Here is an 18,957-nt window from a genome sequence, read left to right on the forward strand (position 1 = left end):
CGATCATCAGTTGACTAGGTTTCCTAGAGTCTTTACATTCTAGGAAATTCATCCTAGAAATGCATTTGCATAGAGTTCATGTCGATGTTAAAATAAGCAAATAGTTGTTCTTTCACCCCCTCCCTCCCCCCTCAAAAGTGCTGTCAATTCAAATACACAATTGGTTGACGAATATGACCACGCAATCAAGAACGTGATCAAGTGGAGGAAGCGAAAGCGAAAATTATTGAACCAATGATATCAGTCTTTCCAAAGTCATACCGAACAAAAGAATATTTTAAAGAAATGTACACACTAACCTTAATTGCAGGTTAATCATGAATGCAAACATTCTGCAAAATGGTTCATAAAATCGCAAACACAGCTATAGGCTTGATTCGTGTGATTTCACAGAATCTCTCTCACTGTTTTTGGTTTTGTAAACAATAACTTTCAAGGAATTTCTCACTGAAAGCCTTCATGGAAAAATACTGTATATACATTGCAGTACACTACGTTTAATAAATATTTTGGCCCTAAGGTATAAAATGAGAAAATTGAACAAAGTGTGATGGCAAACTTACAAACATCCAATCGTGTAATTTTTAAATTTTGTGAAGCAGCATTTGTTTTATTAGATTGTCTAAATTTCGACAGTATTTTGGATCTCAGGGCAACAAAAGTAAAAGGCGACCACTGCCGCAAGCCAAAACTCCTGAGAGTAAAGCTATGTATTACAATTACAACTATGTTCTTATACTTATCAGGGGTGTCAAACAAATTTTTGTCATAGTTTTGGGTTCCCTCGGCGGACCATTATGAGTGTGAATAAATGTATAATTACCTCATATTATTCCATATACACAACAAACTGATGGATAACTAGCTTTAAAATTACAATCCAGGAAAACAACTTTGTTCAGCTACTTTTCAACTCATTTTAAAAGTGTGTTTGGTAACAAAAAAAAAAACCAAAAAAAACAACGCAATATTGTAACATTCGACTTGAAAACGATGACCCATTTTGCTAGGAAGAAACATGAAGTCGAGGCACGTGATTTGCCTTTGTGGACCACATAAAATGATGTGGCGGGCCGGATCTGGCCCCCGGGCCTTGAGTTTGACACATGTGCTTTACATCCCTTACTTACTCTATAAAACACTGTAGTAACGTTCATCAGATGAATTATTTGATAGAAATAATACAGCATACATTCAATTACAAATCTACACTGTAATGCAAGCAGATTTGTTTAGGCAGGTTGCAGGTGGGTTACTGGCAGACTGTTGGGTCTGTGCAAATCATACAGTCAGTAAACACATGCACATTTCCATTCCATGCCAGCTGAGGTTTTGCACCAGCGGTTGTTACCACCTCAAAGTGCAGTGAGAGTACGGAAGATTTGAGTCAGGCAGAAGACAGATGCAGTGAGGGCAGTGCACTGTTTAGCTAACAGTTTGGTGCTCAGGTCATGGCAGCTATGCTTTCTGCCGGCTCGCTCAGCTGCCAGACAGAAGTCCCTGAATGAGCGTGCCACATCTTGCAGACCGGCAACTGCTTCTGCATTCCTCCGCTGACACCTGTCACAACTCGAAAACCATATGCATGCTCCCGCCAACTCCACTAGAGTCCGGAAACTATCAGCCAGAGAGTTGAGCATTTTCTCTGGACTCTGGTCGATGGCCACCACCTTTTGGCAGCATGTCGTCAATCGCCTTGCCTCGGTTTGGAGTACTTGCTTGTTCTCTGTAAAGTGGGAAGCACACATTTCTCTTGGGTGGCAACCTCCTCGACCAACTACAGAACGGTCAGCACTGCTATTTTCCAGGACAGAAAGGAGCTGGTCTACGTCCGCACGTAAAACTTGGAACCCAGTGGGCGGTTCTGGGTAACGTTGCTTTCTAAGGCGATTAATGGTGTCTTTTTGTGTTTGAGTGTGGAGATACTCTGCATCGGATAGTGGTGAGAGGAGGGGACTGAGCTCAGACGTTGGGGAGGAGGGTTGAATGTGTGGATAGGGGGAAGAGTGTGTGGAAGAAGATGTAAGAAAGGATGATGTTTGAGGATCGTTCATAAGTGGAAGGGGTAATCTTGAATTTTGCGTTTCACCACTGCCCTGGCATGAGAACTCATAGACGGTCAAGTCCTCTTCAAAGCTTCCCTCTCTGTTGAAGCAGTTGGTGTAGACTGCTGGGCAACCACAAGCATCCATATTTAATCCCTCGACTACTGACTCACACTTAGATGTTAGCACAGAAGTGCACCCAAGCTCCGTTTTCAAGTTTAGAGTACTCCCTAACTCTGATGATACTTGGGGTGGTTCTTCCCAGAAGGTAAACACATTACAGCCTGAAGAAAGTGGGTACGATGACTCCATTGTTTGTTCTGCTGGGCTACAAAGACCCATCAAGGGCCTGTCAGTACTGGTCCGTTGTGCAATTTGTGACTGAGTATGAAAATGTAGACCAGGCCCATTTAGATTTTGTGTAGTCACCACCATCGGAAGAGGGCTGTGGGTTGACCGAGTACTTACTTTATAACCTGGAGTGCTTTCACCGGGGGTGGTATCTTTCATCTTTGACTCTGGGGGTATGATTATAGGACCAGGAGTGTCCATCGTAAGGCCTGTAGAATCTCTTCGGAGGCTACTGAGGATGGAAACTGGGGGCTCTGTTATTGGCCGCAGAGTGTTCATGTCGGCTTCAAGGAGAAGTTTATGCTGTGGTTCACGTTCGACTTGGACAGGTAAGGATGTACTTTCATGGTCTACTAACATCTTTGTAGGTGTTTCCTTAACTTCTGACACGAAACTAGAGTTAGAGGCTGAGGCTGTTTCAACAAAGAATTCACACTCTACCTCAGATCCGGTAACAGTTATATCGGAATCATCTGACTCCACTACCTCTGTCTCTGTAGCTCTTGTCTCTGTGATTTCTGTGACATCATGATTGTTTTTTACAATGTGCGAACTTGGAATGTTCGCCTTGCTGTCCCTTATAGGACTTTGGGCTTCATTCTCCCACCCGACTCGGTTCAGGGTCTCTTGGGAACGTGATAAATAAAGAGGCAACTTTTGAATCTTTCCTCGAAGTGTGGAGGCAGACAAACGGCCCATGATGCTAGGGGAACAGGACTGGAAGATGAAATGAGTTGGCAGAGGAGGCTCTTTGGCAAGCTCATGGGTCATGGCAGTGTTCGCTTGAAGTGAGCTAGAATCAGCACTTGGAGAAGCACTTGGAGAAGCACTTGTATCGACAACAGGAGTCATATATAGAGCATTTAAAATCTCAGTTTTCAATCCATCCCCTGAAGTAAATGTAGGGGATGTAGGGACACTTGTTGCAACTCCAAGCTGAGTTGTGATGGAGTTTATAGTGTGTGAGTATTCAGAATGAGGATTACTTTTTGTATGGGCTACAGTAGTTGAATTGTTGAGACATTTAATGCTCATCTCAGATTGATCCCTTCCTGTAGATGAAATGGCACCCGTGCTGCAAGTTAAATCTGTTGACCAGTCATGTCTGTCAACATCTTTTTCAATATCAGTATTTGTCAAGTCATCATCATCAAAAACATCAGAATTTATGCTGTCCGTAACCTCATCACTAGCAGTTGTAGCCAATGTAATCACATCAGTAGGTTCATCTTCATTTTTCGTGATTTCTAAATGTAATTGTGAGTTGTTGACTTGGTTTGGTTCCTCCTCAGAGTTGGATGAGGATATTTCGGTAGAGGTTCCTGTGCATTCTCTATGTAAGCTTTGGGATTTGTGACAAAGAGGCAATGGAGTCAGAGGGGATGATGGTGGAGGCGGTGGGGGGCAAAATGATTCAAGTGTTGAGTCATCTTCAGGCATTTCATCTTCTGCGTGCGAATTGTGAACAGGGGCAATCTGGTGGGCACCCTTGTTATTCAACTCTACCAGCCATGAAGTCAATGTGAGAGCTTTGCCCTCACCTTCACTGCAGTTAATTGGTCCTTTTGAATTGTCTTTGTCCTCAGTAACCTTCACTGAGAACGTATCTGAAGTGAATGGTCCATTCCCTGTCACACTTTGCTCCTGATCTTCCTCTTTTTTTCTCTCTTCCACTCTCTCCTGACCTCTTTCTATCTCTGGTCTTTCACCTCTACCCTCCCCCTCAGAACTCTCCCTGACATCTAGATCTACACGACAACGCACAACAGTGATAGAAGGAGCTGCTATCCTAATGTGATCTGTGAGAGATTTTGATTCCATTGCATCAGGTTCCATCTCCATTTCACGTTTCCTGTTCCTGGTTCCTGTTGCCAAAGTATCTAGAGTTTGCTCGTTGGTTCCACTATTGGAGGGAATGGGTTTTGACTCAAGCTGTACTGGTTCCCCTTCAGAGTAAGTCAAAGAGAAGACAGTAGGACTTGGGTTATCGGTTTGTTCTGAAGGTTCAGGCTCAGAACTCAGTGTATGGGCATCACTACCTTTGGCCACAATGTTTTTACTGAGCATGGAATGGACCCGGTCCTGCATCGATGGTGGTTTGGGTTCTGGATATGACACCCTGGAGGTATAATCTGTTTCCATGAAGGAACGACGCTTACGGGATCTTTTTCTCAGCTCATCAAATGCTTTTTTGCCACATTCCTCCTTGTCCCATTTTTGGAGTTGCTCTTCTGATTTTCTATCTTTCTTTGCATCTCCCACAGAGACTGTGATGTCACTAAGATTGAGGGAGTTGGCACCATCCATTTTCATCTCAGTATAATTATCTGTAACAAAAAAAAAAGACAACAGGAAAACCTTTGTTTAAAGGACTATTTCATGCTACTTCAACAGTCAACTATCAGTACATATGCAATTATATCTTGCCTTTGGCACAATGGCAATCTGATTTCTTATGAAATGTGAGTTATTTTGGTGGGTAGTTTTCTAACCTGAAAGTAAGACTCCTCGTTCACTGAAACCCCGCCTCTCCCCGTGTGGCTGCTACGCTCTTTTTATGACATCATCCTAAAGCCGCCTGCTCAACACCGCCCATGACATCAGATGTTAGTTGTTTATTTTACCTTTCATTATAAATCGCAAACACGCTTCTGTGAGCCATAGCCAACGCCAAAACAGAGCAATAGCAGCCTGAGGCAAAGAGTACACACGATGAACTTTTCTCGAACATAACGTCTACTCTCCCGACTGCTGTCAGGACCCACCCGGCCCCCCTGCCTTGTGCCTCACATGAGGCATTCAAAAACACTTGAAAAAAACATTGCGTTGCAAAAATAACATGACGTGTTACCACGACAACAACGAGCATACCCTAAACTTCTCACAGCCAAGCGCTCATTTTCTTCCCCAAATCCAGTGCCTCGGAGAAAGTGGGTATGTGTTTAATCTGCAGATATGCTCCGAGATGAGTTAATACAGGAAAACACCACTTTGGGGTACTGTCTTCAATGCGGAAAAACTGATCTACAAAATATTTGTTTTGTCTTTTTTTTTTTTTTTTTTGATGGAGACCATTGCTTTGTTGTGTCTTGGACGTTCAATTGTAAACTTTTTATCTGAAAACAAAACACTCTCCTCAAAGCATGTATGCTACACCCAACATAAGTGTGTAAGTGTGTGTTCCACTTTCTATGTTGTAATTTTGAATTTTGAATTGCACAGCACTTAGAGTTGCATTTTTCTGTATGAAAAGTGCTAAATAAAGACTTATTGATTGATTGATATGTGGGAACAAGAAAAACCTACACAAGCATGGTCGAAAGTGCAAAGTCCGCATCTAGTAGTGTAGTCCAATCCAATTTAAACCCCAACTCTCTGACTGTGATTTTGCATCAAATATTTATGCTAATATTTATAACAAGAGTTAGAATTGGAATAGCTAGCACACTCACAAATGGTTCTGGGAGTTTGGGTTTGAATTACACTTCCGGCCTTTGCATATTCACCCCATGCTTGCATGGAGTTTCTCTGAGTGCTCTGTGTTCCTTCCACATTCCAAAAAACATGCATGTTAGGTTAATTATGCACTCTAAATTGTCCATAGCTGTGAATGTGGGTGTGAATGATCTTTATATGCCCTGAAATTAAGTGGCAATCAGTAGAGGATGTATCCCACCTCTCAGCAGCTGTTATACACTCCAAGCACATGTGCATTCCTATGTAAGACAAATGTTATAGGATGAGCAGCCCAAAGGTCTAGTGGTTAGCGCGTCGACCTCACAATGCAGTTAAGATAAGCTTTATTTGTCCCGCACTGGGGAAATTTCCAGTCTACAGCAGCAAAAGAGGTACCGGGTTCAATTCCAGCTCCTGTGTGGAGTTTGCATGTTCTCCCCGGGCCTGCGTGGGTTTTCTCCCACATATCCAAAACATGCATGGCAGGCTAATTGAACACTCCAAATTGTCCCTAGGTGTGAGCGTGAACGCGGGTGGTTGTTTGTCTCTGTGTGCCCTGCAATTGTCTGACAACCGCTTCAGGGTGTCCCCCACCGACTGCCGGAAGACAGCTGGGATTGGCTCCAGCACTCTCCGCGACCCTTGTGAGGATAAGCGGATCGCAAAATGGATGGATGGATGGATGGATGGATGGCTTTCGGATGGCCACAATTGAAAGTGATGAAATGTATTAAAAAAACAAACAAAAAAAAATTTTGTTTTTGCAGCAATTAATTTGACTGATTGAATCACACATCAACTATGGTTACTTTTATGAATTATGAATCAACATTAAGTCTCACTTGAAATGTTATAAAAATGTTCACATTAGTAAAAGGGGCCTTTATGTCTATCGTACATAACAAACCTACTGTGGCAGTTAGGTCAACCCTGTAAACCTGAAAATATTCATCTGTATGTGATTTCAATTGAGTTGAATCCATAAGTAAGCGATTCTGGACACACAATCAAATGAAGAAGTCACTCACAGACACCTGATTATGGAAAAAGTATCACCTTTGAGCTCCATGCCTGGAACTGTGTCATCAGGTGAAGTGAAGCCATCTCTGGCATCAAAGAACTCCTCATCAGAGCTGCTGTCTCCAAAGCCAGGTGGTGGCTGTAGGATGGGAGCTGACCGCAGTTCATGAGCTTGATGGCTTTCGACCTCCGTCCTCTTCCCGTCTCCTCTCCGTGTTTCTTTCGCAGGCCGGGAAAGGCTGCGAGCACTGTCAGGTGTGATGTTGGAGCAGAGTTTGTAGTAGCAGCTGGCATCTCTCTGGTCAAAGTTGAACACAAAGTCTGAGTGGGAAGAGGCCGAGGACAAGGATGGGGACTGTGGGTGTCCCCTAAAACTGCTCTTCCTGCTTGTTTGTGTTACTTCACATATTCGTCTATCCTCCTTGTTGTCATTCAGCTTATTTCTCCTTTTCCTCAAGTCCTTTTCTTCATCCTCATCATCATCATCGCTGGCCTCCGGAGGGCTCGGGAGGAGGTCCACAAGACGAGAGAGCTCAGCGAAGCATATGTCGTCTTCAGTGTAACAGCTGGCGGACTGATTGGTAAGGTCAATGTCAAGAGCGGTGGGGGCAGCTTCAAAGTGTTGGGGATCAACTATGTCAGCGGGCCTTCTGTTGCCCCCTTCATCGCTATTGTAAGATGTGACGTGAAGGAGAGGATGGGAATGAGCAGGTGGAGGAACAAGTAAGTTGGCCTTCGAGTGGTTGTGAGCGTAGGGGTGAATTTCAAGGGTTGAATAGATTTGAGCATGATTTTGTGCTGAAACAATTGGATGCATGGAGGAAGAGGAGCATGAAATCAAGTCGTCTTCCTCCAGGAGGTCAAGGGAGTCACTGGAAGGGCTGGTAACAATCCGAGAGTCGGTATGACATGAATCTGATGAAAGCTGGTCTTCGGCTACCCCACTTTCCAACTTAGTTTCCTGCATCTCATTTTCAAGTTTCATACAATCCTTGTCTGCATGGCCAATACTTTGGGCTTCTTTGTCCTTAAGCAGTTTGTCCTCATTCTCACACTCAAGTCGATGACTTTCTTTTTCTGTGTTAGCAGCGCTCTCTTCTTTTTGCCTCTTGTCAGATGATTTGTTATTCCTACATTCACTGTCATACTTGTTTTTCCTGGCGCGCCCTTCTCGTCTTTTCCTTGCCTCTGGGTCTGAAGAGGAGCCAACACGTCGGCGGCGTTTGGCATTGAAAGACGGATGGGTGACAGGCGACTCCATGTCTAAGTCAGATGAGTGGTCAGAGTCGCTCCCACAACGTGAAACATAACCTGTTGACCCAAATGCAAAATTGCGCTCAACATCTGAATGCATCCAATCCTCTGTTTTACCGGTAATTGCTTCTATGAGCCTAATGCGACGTCTGGAAATGTACACTCTGATTTTTTTTCATGAGCTGCCCGCGTACCTTCTTCAGCGGACACTCTGTGCTTTTTTGGGATGTCCATCCAGGGAAAGATGTTGATATTGGGGTCAACAAATACTCGACAGTATCCCGCGATTAGGCATGACATATCCTTCGCTGCAACTGTCTCCAGTAGTAGTGTTATGGGCTGAGGATGAGAGAAAGCAGTAATAATGGTACAAAGAAGGAGGGGGTTTGAAATATAAGAACACATACTGCAATGTCAGAAAAGATTTAATGATCAATCACAATGAAAATAACTGTATACATAAACCATTGTGCAATGCAATCAATTTCTTCTGAGCTGCTGCCGATAACATGAAATGAATTATTCAACAAATGAATGTAATGAATATAATATAGAATACAGAATTTTATCTTCATTTTGAACTTGAAGAATTTAACACAATAAAATTAAACGCGGCAAAATCTGAGGCAGCTATTAGTTAAGAGCACAACACCGATCGCGGCGGTGTCGCTAAGCATGACTATTGTGCACAAATACAAAAGAAAAGCATGAAACTTTAAGGGTTTGCTCTTTATGGCCGAAGCTTTCATTTCAGATGCAAAGGCGTTCTGAGGTTGACCTCTGGGATCAACTGGAGGTCACTGACCTCCAGCATATGAAATTTCTATACATGAAATGTGAAACATCAGCTCCTTCTTCTACTTCATGCATTCTCCAGGTGTTCCTTGTTGTGCCAACAGAATGTTTTGTTTTACTACCTTGCTTTCTTTCATCTTTGTTGGTTCACTGTCTGTGTCACATTGGTTTTGTATTTGTAGTATACAGTGATCCCTCGCTATTTTGCGGTTCGTTTATCGCGACTTCAGTGCATCGCGGATTTTTTCAAACATAAAAAAAAAATGCTTTTTGAATTTATTATTATTATTATTTTTTAATATACATGGAGTACAGTATTGTATATGTTGCTCTATGTTACTCAGTGTTGTTTTGCAGCTCCTCGCGGACCATTTGCGGACTTTTTGCGGACTTAAAAAAAAAATTTTTACCTGTATATGTTAATTGGTCGCTACTTCGCGGATTTTCATTTGTCGTGGGTGGTTTTGGTCCCCATTAACCACGATAAACGAGGGATTACTGTAACTGTGTGACAATAAGGAAGAGGCAAGAGGCATTTCATAGTCAAAAAACACTATGAAAAGAAGATGAGAGACGGTTGGAAAATTAATAAATACAATTAATCTTGGTTGTAAATGTACTGTAGGTTAGCGCTTTGGATGGCAAACAAAATAAATGGATGGCTAATGCTGTATACAGAACGTTCAAAAGTTTGTGGTCATTGACAAATGTCTTTATTTTCAAAAGAAAGGTGTTTTTTTGTTCCTGTGAAGATACAGTGATCCCTCGCTATTTCGCGGTTCGTTTATCGCGGCTTCAGTGCATAAAACATAAAAAAAATATATATTGGGTGGTTTTGGTCCCCATTAACCGCGATAAACGAGGGATTACTATAATCCCGAAAAATGCATCTGTCCGACAACAGGGTGTCCTCAGTTTATTGCAGTTCAGACATCACGATGTTATGAAATGGCATAAGAATGCATGCTAAAAAATGAGCGTTCTTTTTGAATTTTAACTAGGTAAATGTATGCATACATATTTACACACAGTACACCCAATGCATGTGAGTTAATCCTCCGGGTCTTACCATAACATCCTGCAGGTATATTTTAACCAAGCTGACCTTGTCGGACTCAGGAACGAGCTCGAGGCGTGTGATGCTGTTAAATTCTGTGAGGGTGGACAGGATGCTAAGTTTGTGGTTGATCACCTGACTCACTCCATAACGGGCACCCACCAACAGTGTCACTGTGGACTCTCTGTCCTGGAGCTGAAGATAGGGAGAGGGGGCTTGTGAACCACATTGATGTTTTGAAATGCACATACCCGTGTTGTACATCACTCATTAGGTTCAAGGCCAGGATAAACTGGAGGCTATCCGAGAATGTGACTTTGTGTAAGGTATACCTCAGGAGTCCCCAACCCCAGGGTCATTTGGTACCGGGCCGCACAGAAAGAATAAATAACTTACATTACATCTTTATTAACCTACAGTGGCACGTGACCTGCGTCACCGGAAGTTGTTAGCGCTCAGCAGTCTGCAATTGCAGCTTGTGATCGGAGCTGTCGCGCTGTATCTTTTATCGTTATCATTATTCTCATTCAGAGTTTGTTTCGTGTACAATTCACCGAGGGCACGGCAAAGAATAGGAATCTAGAGGGCCCAGGGCAGCACTTTAAAACGGTACGTGTGAGCTACGATAGTTAACAGGTTGCAAAACTGTGTCACATGCCTCAGTGTCAGGCTGTTGCTCATCATGGCGTGCGTGTGTATGTGCGTGCGCGTGCGTGGTAACGGGTCGATCGCGGGAGGTTGGTTGATCGAAAAGTTGATCTTCGGTCCAAAACGTTTGGGCACTGTTGGTCTACAGTATGTCACTCTTGACGCAGGTCAGGGCGCGCTTCTCAGTCACGCGATAGGTTACCGCTAAAATGAAACCCAGGAGCGAGCAAAATGAGTAAAAAAACAAACGTCTTTGGAATGTTTCTTTCTGGAAAAGACCAAGCCAGGAGACAGAAGAGGAGCCTACGACTTTTAAGAAAAAGCGGCTACATTTAATAGACAGTATCAGGAGTCCTACTTAAAATATAGATTTATCTCAACGGGAGATTCCCACGCACCAAGCCCACTCGGCATAAGATGCGGCGACGGTGAGTCGTATTTTTCATGCACTTTGTATTTGCGGTATATCTTATTTTGGAGACACGTTTAAACATTACCATAGCGACCAGAGAGTGATGCGGCCAGATAGGAAGTTCCTCGTGTTATGATTCGTTTTTCTTATTACGTTTAGAAAACACCACAGTATTCATGCAGGTTATATCGTATTATTTTGTTGTATTTATCCGCCACACCTTTAAGGCCAGTCCCTGAAAGTATTGTCTGATATTAAATCGGTGCGTGGGGCAAAAAAGGTTGTGGACCGCTGGTACACCCTACACCCCTTGTCAGCCAGGGAACCTAGTAATTATAATAATAAGCGCCAACCGCGAGGTTACTGTGCTGCAAACAATACAAATATTGATATATACATGAGTAAGATTAAAAAAAATTGTAATTCTTACCATCATAGTTGCGCTAAAAGATTTCCCACCATAAGACTTGAGCTCACTCAGCTCTTCCAGGTAATTTATGCGTGCTTGGTTGACTGTCAGGCCCCTCTGTTTGGAATCATATTGGGATTGGCTCTTCTTCAGCTGAAAGCTAATGGCCTTCATCAAATCTTTTTCTCGCATGTTTCTCAGCAACGTGGATGAAACAAAGTTGTCGATGCCCCACGTCTTACTGGAGCAAACACATCAACACATGACTTGACCGGTCAAGAGAAGCAAAGGTGCAGAAATACTCCAGAGATATTTTAACATAAAAATTTTAACTCCACTGGTTGAAGTTTACAATGTCAGAATCAGATCAGAATCTGAATCAGAATGGTGTGAATACATTGCATGCATTGCAATGTTATCTTTATGAAATGAATACGGAATGTGTGTATCGTTACGTGACTATCTTCAGGCTCGTCTTCGGGGACAGTCCACAGCTTGCCAGCCTCTCCTGGATGTGCAGGGCGGCAAGTCGCAGCGCGGTGTTACACCTCATTTCCACAGCAAAACGCTCTTGCAGGACATCATTCACTCCCTTAGGCAAACATAAACACACCAGTCAGCCTCATATTTTCTGATTTACACCCATTTGCTTTTATCCGAAACGGGATGGATTATTGCCAGCCTCTTCTGTCTAGTTGAAGAAAGCTACCAAATGTTGTAGCTTGTACAGTACAGGAACAGCCTGCTCACATTGGTCTCCCACAAATTATATTTATATTTATTGATTTTTAAATCAGTGAATGTCTGCGGCCTATTATATTTTCCTAAAAGGCTCTTTTCAAGTCTCTGACTCAGACCTTATGAATGCTGGAACACTGACAGGAGTTTTTTTTCAATGTGTTTAACAATGAAACCAAATCTAAGAGCATATTTCCCCATCCTTCTTAATAGGCGTTAAACCTGTTGCCTACCTGTTTTAGTACCTACAAAAGTAAGAAACCAACCCTGTATCACATTACGCTGCTAAAAAAAAAAAAAAAAAAAACGACAACAACAAAACCCCCCAAACAAACAGGGTAATCCAGTCTGGAGAAAATGCAGCCATTAAAATTCTCCACAAGTACAGTTGGATGACGTGCTAAGCAATACACCACCATGCTGCTTAAAGTAGTACGTCATACCATGTTTTTTATTTATTTATTTATTTTTTATCAAAACTTCTATATGGTGAAATCACATCTTAAAGTCCTCATTCTCACTTTTGAATAAGTTTGTTTGCACTTTACCGACTCTCACAACCAGCTCCAACATACCACGTGTACCGTATTTTCCGGAGTCACAGTTTTTTTCATAGTTTGGCCGGGGTTGCGACATACTCTGAAGCGACTTATGTGAGAAATTATTAACACATTATTATATCATTTCACATAACTTATTAGCGTGTTCTTTGTGCTATAGTTATCTGAATAACTGTTGATATGTTACATGAACATACCAGTCACGTTCTCAGTTCCTTGTTTATGTGTCATGTAACGTTAGCATGTCGTACACTTATTCAGTCTGTTTTATTTTTATTGTAAATTGCCTTTCAAGATGACATGTATGTTCTTGGTGTTGGATTTAATCAAATAAATTTCCCCCCAAAATGCAACTAATACTCCAGTGCGAATACATATGTTTTTTTTCTTCTTTTTATGCATTTTATGGCTAGTGCGACCTATACTCCGGAGCGATTTATTATCCAGAAAATACGGTACAGTTAGTTGTGTATGACTCTATAATGGTTGTCAGGGTCAGGGTCAAATAACTGCTGCATGTCTTTGAAGAAATAATATTTGGCAAAGGACAATTAATTTGATGGAAAAGAATGACAAGCAAAATTAGCTACTGTATATCAAAAATGTCCGTTTTAGCTAGCCATAGAGATTCCTGGTTCCACAGTATACCTGCAGGTAAAGGTACTCAAAGGCAGTCTGATCGTCTTGTAGCAGAGTCTCAGGTAGTTTTGGAATGAAGCAAACACGGAATAGACATCTGAAGTCACGGGACTCCTTCTTCTGGACCACCTGAACTCAAACCAAAAGGTGCATGTATTATATGTATTTTCTCGGTTGCTTTGGTTCATTTCTCAGATTTGCAAAAAAGTCAGTGCATTTTTCCAAACAATTCACACAAATAGCAAAATACCATGGTTCCCCTGCAAAAGCTATTTTCTTTCCAAATACAGTATCCTTCTGAAGCTACCCCACACTAAATAGTTGTGTCACTGAACATATCGTTGCCATCAGAACAAGTCTTCGTGTCATTGTGAGTATGAACAGTGCGCTCGTCTGGAGGGATGTTTTGATGTAACGTTTTGATGACAAATTCATGACTTTTCACTGAAAGTCACACGCTCGGGGTATGTGAAAGCTTGATTGCAAGAGACATTCACTTTTACTGTTTCCACTGTAAGTTGTTAACAAACCATCTCATTGTCATACAGAAAGGAACAAAAACAGCACTGCAGACCAGAAATAGTGGAAAGTGGAAATGTGAACATGGGGCAATCTCCTTTGGGAAAATTGAACATGGAACACTGTAGAAATTCCTACTTCTTACTAATTTTGGGCCACCAATTCCCATTCACATCACAACAATTATCTTCACTTGCTATGAGCTATTTCGGAAAACTGGATGATCATCGATTGAGCTAATGCTTCACCCATTTCTATGCATTAGAAAAAGTCCAAATTCACCTGGGGGAAAAAAGGTGGTCAGGGAAATGTATCGAAACACTCCTGACATTTTATGACAACTTTTTGTGGGGTGTGAGACAATTCAACAGAGACCCACAATAATAAAATTTTAATCAACTAGAGCCAAAGCATTTGCAACTTGTTCAAATAAATGAGAAATTGTTTTTTTTGTTTTTTTTTCCCCAAAGTGACACAATTATTTCAACATGGAACAAGTAGTTTAAAGGATTCCACTCTGGATATAATATACCAAAGCAACTGGGGAAAAACTGTAATTCACAGCACAGAGGTCATAGAAGCGTTGCTTGTACGTAGACGAATTTCAAAACATCCAATTGGGGAAGCGGGTCAAAAGTGTTGTCGGGATACCTGTTGGATCTTCTCCTCATCATGTAGTAGAAGTAGTTTCGTGACACTGTATAGTTGCTCGAGCACCAGGGAGAAATGTTCAATATTTCTCAGAGAAAGTTTTTCCTTCAGCGTCATCACAATATCCTGGTGCAAAGAAAATAATCATAGTCATTAAAAAAAAAAAAAAAAGAAAGACAAGAAGCAGTTTGATTCACTTTTTTTTTTTAATAACAAACTTGTATTTTAGATAAATAAAGCTCAACCTTGGGGTGCCATGAGCGCAACACTAATGTCACAATATTTAGTGACAATTTAGACAAGTATTGTCAACACAATTGGCCTTAGCCGACCCAGTCAGGCAAGGCCCAAATAACTGAGGGCTCCAAAGTTTCATTATCCTCACTGAGTACAATGTGATGTGATGTGTGCCAAAAATATAATAATCTGCATTGTGACGTCGATCGCAACGCTAGCCAACGAAGAAGCAACCTGAAGCTGCTGCGATTGCCAAACTAAAAAATGAAGGACCAACTGGTTTAGTGTTTATATCGTGCAGCACACATTCACAACAATGGAAATGATAATGAAAGTGACAAGGACTTGTTTATTCAGTCGGATATTGTCTCTCTATCTGGGCCCACGCAAAATGAATATCCAATTTTACAGACCATCAAAGCAGTCCTTCATTTGTAGTGTGTTATTTACACATGAAATTCATACTGTAATTTCAGGAATAAAAGACACTACTTTTTGTCCTATGCTTTTGAACCATGTAGCTCAGATGTGTCAAACATACGGCCCACGGGCCGGAACCGGCCCCCAAGGAGGTTCGATCTGGCCTGCAGGATAATTTAAAAGTGAAAACATTTATTCAAGACAGAGAATGAATATTTTTAATAAAATGCAATTCATGGATTCTCCACTAGGGTGCGCACTGTTTTGATCAGAGTAGAAGACAACATTGTTTTGATCAGAGAAGAAAACAGCAGTCTCAGTCTGTCACTGAGACAGACCCAACACAGCCGACGGTATCAATGCGTCAATGCTTCTTTATACCAAAACAAAGGAAAGACATGATATTTGTGTTATTTATAGCAGGGTATGGTATAATGTTAATGGTCCGACCCACTAGACATTTGTGAAATTAGTTTGACACCCCTGATTGTAGCTTTAAATGTGACAGAGTTAATTTATGGCTTTTTACAAACAAGACATTTACTGAGAGTCTCGTCACATTTGACCAATGAAATTCGCTTGAACGCAACCCAGTGGACTAATGAAAATGTCAAAGGTTGCTCTCATACAGAATCTTCATATCAGTCAGCCTTGTATTCCAATTCGAATGAAACCGAACGACCAAACTGAATGAAAAGGCTGTTTCCACGATCGATTCCGATTTGCCGTTTAAGCGCCACTGCATTCGATCAGAACAGCCATTTTACAGCCATGTGACACGTGTTGATCGATCTAAACATCACATGATCTATCAAAATGGAGTTCATTCATAGATTTAGCCCAGTAGTTGTGATTGATTTCACATTTATTAAAGCAACAGCGTGCTCAAAACAAGCTACAAGCAGTTAAAAAAAAAAGTTATCCCGTTGCAGACGAGCTCTGCTAAGAGGCTGCCATTTTCAAGTGCGTAAACGACGACGTTAATACAGATTTACATCAAGACAGAGCATGCGCACAAGTGTGCATTTGCACGCTCGTAACGCCCGCTGTAATTGAGACGTCATTATTATCATATCATCCACAGTCAGGGTTTCATGAAATATTTATGTGCATATTATAATGACATGCACCATTTTGCATACCGTGCTTGAAGGTCTATTCATTCAAATCATATGTGGAAATCTCTGTTATGTTTCTGTTTGGTTACGTTTGGTTTGTTCCCTTATGTGCCCTTTTTGTCGCCAGCTGTTCTCGTTATCAGTGTCCCTTGTGTTTCACCAATCAGCTCCATCAACACTTTGTGTCTTGTCCAGGTGTTTCTGGTTGTCTCGTTACTCTGCTTGTATTTACTTCCCTGAGTTCTGTCAGTCTTGGTTGGGTCATTGTGAGTTGTGAGTGTCTGTGTGCTCTGCTCCTGTCACGTTTTGTTTTCTATCACAGGTTTCTTTTGTTACTTTGGCTCTTGTGATTTCCAGGACTTTGTTTGAGCACTTGTAGTTAGTAATTTTCCAGTGTACTCCTGTTTGTATTTTTGTTAAATCCATTTTGGTCAGTTCACCCTGCCCCTCCCTCTTGCCTGCTTTTTGGGGACCTCCACCGCCACGTTTGTGACAATCTCAATGACAAGAATCTCCATTTTTCACAATTCCAAATGTTGCTTTTCACCTAGTTTTGTTGTATTATGAATGTATTGGGCAAGATAAGCATTTTATTTCATCAAACCATGACTGTGGATGGTATTATAAACGATGACTTCTCATTTTGTTTGCTGGCTATGATGTGAGAGTACCAAAGTTTAAGATTTGACATTGACTGTAAGAATCAAACCTTTCCTTAAGACAGGGTTGGAGAACTCCGGTTCCTTGAGAGACATATCCTGCCCGTTTGAGATCCCGCCCTCTTCTAACACACCTGATTCAATTGTTCCTGATCGTTTTACGCCTCTACAGAGCTTGCTGATGAGCTGACCATTTGAATCACGTGTGTTTCAGCAGGGAGCGATGGAAAACAGGCAGAATACGGGTCTCGGGGAACCGGAGTTCTCTACCCCTGCATTGAGAAATATTTAAGAGTTTGCATTTAGGTTAATGACAATTTGTTTTTTACATATACATGTAATTTGTACATACATTAGCCACTGCGTACTAATAGTCACATGTCGCCACGTAATTAAACGGGATATTATGTATATTATTAACCCACGCAAAACGCAGCTATAGTTCCACAGCATCCCAGAACCTTTGTCATATTTTTGTTGTCACATGAGGCAAATTAGCAGATGATCTTAGACCAGGGCTGCATTGCACAGATGGCTGTTTTTCTGTGTTTATTGCACTTGTTCCTATTTCTTAAACTCAAATCCGTTTATTCTGACTGTCAATTCCTCCTTCGCACATGGCAATTCCAATTCCACGTTCCTCTATCTCTCTCTCTCGCTCTCTCGTCAGCCAGTCGGCTCCCCCCGCAGCTGTAAATCGAGTTGTTCAAGAGCAAATAGCTGATGAGTCTTCAGTATGAGGGCAGACTTGGAACCTTTCATTGGTCCACTGTGACGTGTTCAGTAATTTCATTGGTCAGATGTAACAAGAATAGGTAAATCTATGAACAGCTTGATGCTTGTCAGTAAAAATTCAAATTTCTAAGTTTGGGGGAAAAAAAGTAGTGGTTTATCATCCGGACAAAATGGTGAGATTGTAGACTGGACTGCTACACCAGAGCAGATCTGAAAAAATATATATAATTTGGGGAAATTTCACATTTTTCAAGAAATTTAAAATGATGGCGCAGTTAAAATAGGTGGGAAAAGTCAATTACCGATTTTATCCCTTGATGAGCCCTTTAGTCCAAAGAAACATGCAAAAACAGACATTTTCGAACTGTAGCAGTGCCACATAATTCTTTGGAATTTCACAATCTTCAAAAAATTTTAAATGGCGTCCTATGGTCAAAAATGGCATGAAATGTGAGTTTTGTTGTTTTATCTATTGGATTAAAATGACGTGGTTACATTACAAAATCCCAAGTTTTGGTAAAACGGGACAGTGTAGTCTGTCCGTATGTAATAATATGAATGTAAATCTATCTTGTACCTTGACTGTCGTGCTGGGTTCAAATTTAAAGGCCTTGGTCTGCCCATTCTCCAGATACACCTTCAGGACATTAGGCAGGAATAGCAGCGAATTGCCCTATAATCCATACAAAAGTAGATGTCAAGGAGACGTACTGTATTACATTATACCCATCTTTCTATACTAAAACAATGACTGTATTTGTGTAGCACTTCTAAAAAGCACATGTTGACAAAGTGCTTTCACAGTAAAGACACCATTAACGTGTGTGTGTGTGTGTGTGTGTGTGTGTGTGTGTGTGTGTGTGTGTGTGTGTGTGTGTGTGTGCGCGTGCGCGCCAGGTACTTGTGATTTAATTTGAGTTGGACAGGTCACATTAATGCTGGGAAAAGGTTTCAAGAGATTTGTCTTAGTCTCATATTTTCAACACCCAATTCATCAGTGTGTCGACTTTTTAAATCCACTCTGTCACCTTTAAGAATAGTACCGACTGCTAGTTTTAACTTTAAGAAGCTTTTTTTGCTTTGCCCCCATACTGGCCTGTAAAAGTGACTTCCTGTCCATCTCATGCATTGATTTGCTAATTTCTCATGGCAAGAGTACAGTAACTGCATATATCATTGTATGCCATTGTTATATTTAAAATGCTCTCAGCATTTTCCCTGCAAATCCCTCTCC

General features: G+C 41.5%; 1 protein-coding gene across 2 annotated transcripts in view; it reads right to left on the reverse strand.

Annotated features, from left to right (window-relative positions):
* Positions 1 to 562: 562 nt before the first annotated feature.
* The window catches only part of frmpd1a (FERM and PDZ domain containing 1a), a 35,934-nt gene continuing 17,539 nt past the window's right edge, over positions 563 to 18,957 (reverse strand). The window contains exons 8-17 of one of the 2 annotated variants that reach the window (XM_019889507.1): positions 18,301 to 18,396; positions 14,555 to 14,680; positions 13,394 to 13,513; positions 11,903 to 12,039; positions 11,469 to 11,688; positions 9,991 to 10,173; positions 8,321 to 8,465; positions 6,909 to 8,183; positions 4,436 to 4,723; positions 563 to 4,342 (exon numbers count right to left, since the gene is read on the reverse strand). In XM_019889507.1, the coding sequence (XP_019745066.1) occupies positions 1,356 to 4,342; positions 4,436 to 4,723; positions 6,909 to 8,183; positions 8,321 to 8,465; positions 9,991 to 10,173; positions 11,469 to 11,688; positions 11,903 to 12,039; positions 13,394 to 13,513; positions 14,555 to 14,680; positions 18,301 to 18,396 (5,577 nt within the window). In that variant the 3' untranslated portion in view covers positions 563 to 1,355. Of the gene's footprint in view, positions 4,724 to 6,908; positions 8,184 to 8,320; positions 8,466 to 9,990; positions 10,174 to 11,468; positions 11,689 to 11,902; positions 12,040 to 13,393; positions 13,514 to 14,554; positions 14,681 to 18,300; positions 18,397 to 18,957 lie in introns of both variants that reach the window. The other variant, XM_019889506.1, reaches the window with a different exon arrangement.

The sequence above is a fragment of the Hippocampus comes genome, unplaced genomic scaffold, assembly GCF_001891065.2.
Source record: "Hippocampus comes isolate QL1 unplaced genomic scaffold, H_comes_QL1_v1.1 scaffold86, whole genome shotgun sequence".
Taxonomy (NCBI): domain Eukaryota; kingdom Metazoa; phylum Chordata; class Actinopteri; order Syngnathiformes; family Syngnathidae; genus Hippocampus; species Hippocampus comes.